Below are 8,278 nucleotides of genomic sequence, written 5' to 3' on the forward strand. Positions count from 1 at the left end.
TGAACACGTTTAAGCCGTTTAGATTTGGAAGAGTTGGTCTTTTTGGCTGTACAAGATTATAAATGAGGTTAAAGAATTGGTTTGATGGATCCTTCAGCTGTTACAACTAAATTTTGTGTACGATATGCAGGCTGGGGCGGATCCACGGAAGAAACTGAGTGCAATTGTGAAGAAGCCAAAACCGAATAGTTTACTTTAAATGCATTACAGTGTGTGATCCTGAAGATTCGACGTTCAAAAATACACGACAATTTCAAAAATAAATTTCATTTCACAAAGCTACCACATCCAAACCCTGCTAAAACTGCAAGATTTTACAAAAAATATCTTGTCGCTTTGACAAATTATTTCACTAGTGTTACCACCAGAAAGAAGTCACACAGCGGTGTATAACGGCTATAATGGCAATGTTACGTGCAACTTCAATGTATGTATATATACAACAAGTTATATGTATATATCTACATATATAACCTAGCCTAACATATATGTATGTTTGTACATCGTATGTAGGCCGTTAAAAGTTTCACTTTCTTACTGTAAACCATTGCAACCCTCACCAACAAACACATAGACGTAGCCTTTCGAGTTTACGCTGAAATACTCTGAAATACCCACGCATGGTAGCTATTAAAATGTGGTGAAAATATGAAAAGCTAATAAAGCTCTATTGTGGTGTGTTTTGACTTGTTACCCAGTTGCTTGTGGCGTTTGCTGTCGAGGCCAATACGAAGAAAACACACACACACACACCAATACAGAGCATGACAGCACGTTGATAGTATTTAGTTGGTGCAAAGCTTTTACCTCGTACTTATAAAAGTGTAAAAGCACAACAAATATGTTGAAATTCTCGATCGCAGAAAAACACACTGTATGCGATCGTTAAAGAATGGTAGGAAAGAGATACATTAAGACCAACTATATATGAAAATTGCAAGCAAGTGAAAGGGACGGTCTACTGCAACGGTTCGGTATATATGTATACAATTATATACATATCTATATATAAGTATTCGTAAAGTTTGAGTAGGTAAATATGTATGTATGAATGGGTGATAAGTTTGTGTCTATCGACCACATTTAGTAATATGTTGGAAATGTGTACTCAGTACGTGAAATGATAGTTAGTAAAACACATCTGAGAGATTCACTCTGCAGTCGTCGGATTTATTTAAGTTTAATTTTTGTATTATTTCGTAATAACACTATTGCAACAATATTGCTTTAAGCAAAGAGAAAATAATACTAATTTTACAGCAACAACAACAATAATATTAATTATAACAAAAATATAACAAGAGAATATCACGTACATGAACATTGCGCAAACGGAGTAAACAAACTGTTTTTGTTTTTATATAAATATACTTTTTTTTTGTACTGTTCTACGCCAATACGCGCTTTGTTCCACATAAATATCAGCTAAATTAGAAACAAAAAAATTAAAATAATAATAAAAATAAAAACAAAAAAAGCGAAAAACATAACATAAAGTTTTCACAAAAAACAAAAAAGTTTCAAGAAAGTTGCAGTGCATTAAAAGTGTAGATACAAGCATCCATGCAACGTGTGTGCCCAATGAAAATTTATGGAACTGTGTTAAGTGTGCACTAAATAGTAATATGTGTACAGCTATTCGTATATACATATAATAAAATATAGATATAACATATGTATATGCATAAATAAATACATACATATGTACATGTGTGTATATTGTATGTGCACATACATACATTTTTTGTTGTACACCAAAAGTTTATAACACTGTTTTGGATTAAAGTATTGCAATTGCCACTTAATGCGACAGGTAAACATTATTTACGAATTTATTAATATTTAAATATTACAATAAACATTTATATTTTTTCACGAATACATGGATACACAAAATGTACATGCATATACGATAAAAAAAATCATACACACATACATAACAGCATGCTGCATACACGCTTTGCAAGCATTCATATAACATTATGCAAAAGTAAAGTAAGAAACGGTAAAAACATGACCAGTCTCATTATGTAGTTCTGTACATATGTAAATATGTGTGTGTATGCATGCGTGTTTATTATATTTCGTTGTTATTTATGATCCGAGAGTTCGAGTCAAAGACGCCTAGAAATTACGCTCTACAATAATAATGGCCATTAATGTATTAGAAAGGCTTGTACGTGTGTATGACCTTCAAGCCAAGCATATTTCCAACAATTTACACATTTTTAACGTCGTTGTCGATTTATACTTAGCCAAARCCGTACTAATAGTAAATACATACATACATATGTATGTAGCTCTAGCCGTAGCCAATATGACCAACGTTTAATGCTAWTGTGTCTCAGCTTTGGCTCATTTGCCCGTTTTGTTAGTTAACTATGCATAAGAAATGCTGTAGTTAGTGGCTAAAACAAATTCAACAACCACAAAAACAATGTTAAAAACAAAATCTACGAAATACGAAATAATAYAAAAACAATACAATAAAAATTTAAACGAAAAGACAAAAGTGTTTTCACTATGTGCGCACTGTGCTCTCCTCTCTATGTATGCCATTTGTATGCATGTGCGTGTGTATGTTCGCTGTGCTCGGCYTGTGTTGTTTGTGAAGGAGTTGAGCTGTTTTATTAACTATGGTGAATGGATTTCATTTAAATATATACTATGTACACATGTATATATTTTTTACATATATACATGCATAAGTATATAAAAGTAAATAAAACTACATACATACATACATATTTATGACTATTCGTATATGCAAGAGCTTGAAGGCTTCTTGATTTTTTAAAGAGATTAAACAATACGCTGCAAGTTGATTTGAAACAAAAAACAAAATAAAAAACGATACAACAACTACAAAAAATAAAATATTTACCACTACACGCATAGATGATGAATGTTTCTGAGTAAAAATCTGCATGTGTGCGTGTGTCTGTGTATTTTGTTTTTGCAACTAATGCAATCTCGCGCTTTAGCTTTTGCTACGACTTTATACGCTGCCATTTGGTAAAAACTCGAAACTCGAAAGTGATCGCGCTGGTGTGGAAAATGTTGAATTTCGTGCGCGGCGGAAAAAGTCATTGAAGTGGTCGCTCGCCTGTAAGTCGTTGTCGTCGGTTGGTTAGTTGGTCGGTTGGCTAGCTGGCTGATCGTTGGACGAGTTGAAATAAAAAAAGCAATAAAAACACAAAAACACATTAAAAAAGCAACTATATGTAGCAACAACAAAAATAAAAACGCGGCTGCTGTTTGCTTAGTTGCTGGCTTGCAGCGTTTTCACTTCAACACATTGCCATTATCTCTCACGCATACACATATTTTTTAGGTCAGTAAGAAGCTTTAAAAAGTTTCATAAACTGGCAGCAGCGCTACATATAGCAAGCAACAAACGACTAAACAACTGGCGCTGGAGCTTTTTGTGAAAGGGAGTGTATTTTGTATGCTTGACTGTGTGTTTATGTGTATGCATGTATGTTTGTAAGTATGTATGTATATTCGTGTGTATGCTTGTATATGTATTGTACAAGGAGAAATATATTGAAAATTTACTATGATTTTCATTTCCCCTTTTATTTATTGAAACTCTAATACATGTTTTTTTTTTTGTTTAAATTTACTGCTTTTTCGGTATATATGTGTGTGTGCATGTGGCCCCATACAATTGTATCGCRGTTACGTACGTGAATCTAGGTATTATTTTTTTATTTATGTTGTACATACGCACTTACCTTAGTTAACTGTTATTTTATTTAGCATTTTCTTCAAACAAACAACAACTGCAACATTTATGCTGAAAAGTAACACAGTGAATATGACTTCATTATATCTGCTTGTTGAATTGCAACAAGCAATAATATTTTTCTTAACTTTTAATAATTATGATTTATACTTAAGTATGCATGCACATACATACATATGTATGTCTACCTGCATGTCAAATTGTTTGCATGTATGCGTGCTTAAAATGGCACGGAAAAGGTGAATTCTGCATGTTGGCGCATATCACACGGAGTGGTCGCTCTCCACACCAGTCTATACAACTTTATTTCATGCTTTTTGTAATTACATACGTATGTTCATATGGTTGTATGTTCGTATGTATGCATTAAGATAGCAGTAAGCGTAAGCGAATTTTTGTGAAAGGGATATTTCTTTATAACGTCATATCTACTTACTACTTGTACTGTATTATATAGGTGAATGTAATAACATACATACACACATGTAGATAAACAGATATACCATATKTGCTTACATACATACATATGCTTGGAAATATGCGGAGGTCGGTATAAAAACGAGGTTTTCTGTCGTGTGAATGAAAACTTAAAGATATTTGCGTGTGAAAAAAATGCTTTTGAATACTTTTATTAAATTAATTTAAAAATTAACTTTTTCACTATCAGCGGACGACTCCCATAGCCGGACAAATTTCATAAACACAATATTTTCTTTAAAATTCATACAAAATCAATTCYTATAACTGGACATGAGGACATTCCAGTGAAAGAACAATATTTTGGTAATATTTCGCTGATAAACGGACAAGTTTCATAAAATCTATCAGAAAATGGTGCACATACCATATAATCCATTATCCAAATAATGTTATAAAATATGCAACATTTAATAAATTACATCTTCTGGGACCCTAAGAATAAATTTTAAACACAAGTTTTTGCCTCTATAGGCGTACACAAACACTGCGACGGAGGGTGTCCGCTTATGAGGAATTTAATATACAGTCATGTGAAAAATAATAGGGACACTTGCTTGAAAATAGGTAAAAAATAAAATCTGATTCATTTTAAAAAAATTATCAAAAATGTAACATGCAATTGTTTGCTGGGATGTCAGTGAAGTAAAGAACCGTTATTAAAGAAAAAATATTTGGCGTCGTTCCGCAGCTGTTGATCATTTTGTGAAGTAAGATCGTTTTTGAGTGTGCGAAATTTTTTTATTTTATTTTTTTTTTTTTTTTATTAAAGCTTACATAATAAACAAATTATTAAATAAACTAAAGTACGCAGCGCTAGCATCAAAGGCTTTCGGCTGAATGTGCGAAATAATAGGGACGGGAATATTAAATTGGTGTTAGTCTTGAAATATTGGGATTCTTAAAAATTTTTAAGCAATAAAGGTATTGTATATGAGATTTTATATAATCATTAATTGAGAAAGTTAACATWWAATTTAATTTAGTAATTTAAAATGGGCAGAGGACAACACTGCAGCGCTGAGTTGCGTAAGCAAATAAAATWCCTCCACAATCAGGGATTTTCATGCCGGAAAATAGCCGAAACGTTGAATTACTCCAAGAGAATGGTAGAAAATGCAATAAAATATAAGCCTCAGAAAGAAATGCGTGGACGAAAATCAAAAATATCTCCAACTCTGGAAAGCAATATAAATTTTAAAAAAGGACTCCTTTGCATCCTCTAGTGAACTTAAAAAGGAATTTTCTTTGGACTTCGACACTTCTACCATTCGTAAATGGCTAATTAATAAAAATTTAAAAGCAAASATACCCAGAAAAGTACCTTTTCTGTCCAAACCAAATGTGATTAAAAGGTTACATTTTGCTAATGAGCACGTCAAGTGTCCAGTGGAGAAATGGCGCACTATCCTGTGGTCAGATGAGACCAAATGCAATCTTTTTCACCCAGACTGCGGTACTCAACATGTGCGCAGGCCAGTGAACACAGCTTTTAACCCGCAATATACAGTTAAAACTGTAAAACATGGAGGAGTATCAATTATGGTGTGGGGATGCTTCTCTTATTGCAATATATTAAATGAGGTTATGCTGCCTTATGCTGAGGAAAACATTCCCCTTCGATGGGTGTGATGGGTAGCAAAAAATGGTCCTCGGACTTAAATCCCATTGGGAACTTGTGGCAACAAGTGAAAGTAGCTTTGAAGGGTAAAAAAGCAACAAAGATGCACTTTGGAAGCGAGGAAAGCTATTCCCCGGGCCATGTGCCAAAAATTAATTGACTCTTTCAAACTTAATGAAAATATTCTTTTTCTTTGCATTTTTACGAAATACCGCCATGTGTGCCTATTATTTTTCACATGACTGTAAATAAAAGTAGTTAATATATAAAAAGTACTATGAAATCCCTTTGAAAATATACATACGTATTATAGGTAGACCGAAAATTGAAAAAATATTATATAAAAAAAATCAGCTTGGCAAGGTGAGCCGATTAAGCTATGTTCTTCTGTCTGTCTGCCTGAATTATATACGAACTAATGCCTCAGTTTTTGAGAAATCGATATGAAATTTTTCAAATATTCTTTTCTCCCCATGGAGCTGCTCATTTGTCGGAAAGGTAGATATCGGATCAATATAGCATATAGCTGCCATGMAACATGAACGATCGGAATAAAGGGCTTATACGGAAAGCTTTTTCATTTGCCAAGATATCTTTATGAAATTTGCCGTGGATTATTGCCAAAGGCAATGGTGCAATCTCCAAAGTAATGAWTCAAATYGGATCACTATATACATATGTATGTACATATATAGAAACTGAACAATCGGAATTAAGTTCTTGTAAGAAACCTTTGGTATTTGTGAAGAGTATTATAACTTCAGTGCAGCCAAAGTTAATGATTTTTCTAGCTTTTTTTTTTTACTATAATGCAGACTTTCATACTTAATTTATTTATGTATATTTGTACTTATAATTTTATTTTCAAAAGTTTATACATATATCTATATCCCACTAATATTGGGTAAAATTAGTATTTTTAATCAGTTTTATTAAAACCACAAATTAGCCACAAATTCTTGACATTACTTGAGAGTTGCTTGCTGTAAAAAATATATGTACATATGTATATATATATATTTTTTTAAATATTTTTGTTTTTGTATTTTTCCTTTATAAATCAAACATCAACTAGGTGAGGAACCAAGGGAAAGGCAAGATAAGTCCAATAAGCCGTTTCACAATAGGCTTATCAATCTAAATATGCTCTATTTTCTTATCAAGCGTCGTGTAACCATAACATAACCTATGTTAAAATTTATAATTGTAATTTTTGAAAGACTTTTCTTAGTTTCTAAATTTGGATCTAATGGAGCTCAGTAACTTTATCCTAACTTAGAAGTTATAATTGATTTTGGAATGTCTCCTTAAATTCMTATCATATAACTATTTATTTGTGTGTATTTATAGATTTTTTAGAGTATTTATTATTTTGGTATTTCTTACCTTAAAAAATTAAGCTCAATTATATCTGCAATGTAATTTTTTTATTTATAATCGCGTAAGCGATGACTACGSCAATCAAGAAGAAGAAATATARTATATGTATRTATGTATATATGCTGAAAGCTAAGTAGTTCCGCAATCAAATTGGAAAGTTACCCCCACACCTAACATAGCGCAGAATATTTACGCAAATCTACAAAGAATTACGACATATCAATATGCAGGTGTGTAGTAAGGTTTTTTTGCAAAGGAGGTTGAAAACTTGTGTGTAATTAGAATGATTTTATTTAAATATTCAAATCGTTTGCGATTCCTATAACCCGTTGTTTTATAAAAAAAAAAATCCCCGGCCTACAATTGTTGCCGAATTTGTGTGGCTGAAGATATTATGAAAGAGAAATGGCGAATTTTTCGTATTTATCTTTTTAAGGGGTACCATGGGTTTACGGGTCTCAAAAAATCAATTTTTATTGTTTATTTATCTTATTAAATTCTACAACATCTCTAGAATATTTTTCTAAATTCTCAAGTTGATACGAGTAATGGTTTCGGAGATACAGCCTTGAGAACTTGTGCGCTCGAGCCTAGCTAGGCTAAGTGCGCCGTCTTTAAACGCATTTTTCTCGAAACTGTGTTTTTGATACCGGTTGGTATGTTTTCTCGAAAACTACTCAATCGATCTTAATGAAATTTTACATAGGCCTTTGAGATACAATTCTTAAATACTAGGACAAAGAATTTTTTTCAATTAAAACTATGAAAAAAAATTTTAATTCCTTAAAAATGACTGAAGGTTTGATAAGTTATTTTTTTCCTCAAATTTATTTTTCATTTCATTATAATTATATTATATTTGCATGACCATTTGAGGGTTATGAAACTAAATATACAGAAATTTAGATCTCTTTTTTAACTGTATTACTAATTTACACATATTAGTTTGGCAAAAAAGTCTTGCGGTATTTTTCTTGAGTTTTCAATTGTTCATAAAATATTTTTTGATGACTCATGCCCAGCTCTTGACCGATGATACGGCTGCTACTATG

At 32.0% G+C, this 8,278-nt stretch overlaps 1 protein-coding gene across 1 annotated transcript in view; it reads left to right on the forward strand.

Moving 5' to 3' along the window:
* Nucleotides 1-1,129: 1,129 nt before the first annotated feature.
* The window catches only part of LOC108968897 (transcription factor Ken), a gene marked incomplete in the record, with an annotated part of 14,481 nt that continues 7,332 nt past the window's right edge, over nucleotides 1,130-8,278 (forward strand). The window contains 1 exon segment of the mRNA XM_018933237.1: nucleotides 1,130-1,813. Within this exon segment, the coding sequence (XP_018788782.1) occupies nucleotides 1,805-1,813 (9 nt within the window).

This window comes from Bactrocera latifrons, unplaced genomic scaffold (genome assembly GCF_001853355.1).
Source record: "Bactrocera latifrons isolate USDA-ARS-PBARC rearing strain unplaced genomic scaffold, ASM185335v1 scaffold_230, whole genome shotgun sequence".
NCBI classification, from domain to species: domain Eukaryota; kingdom Metazoa; phylum Arthropoda; class Insecta; order Diptera; family Tephritidae; genus Bactrocera; species Bactrocera latifrons.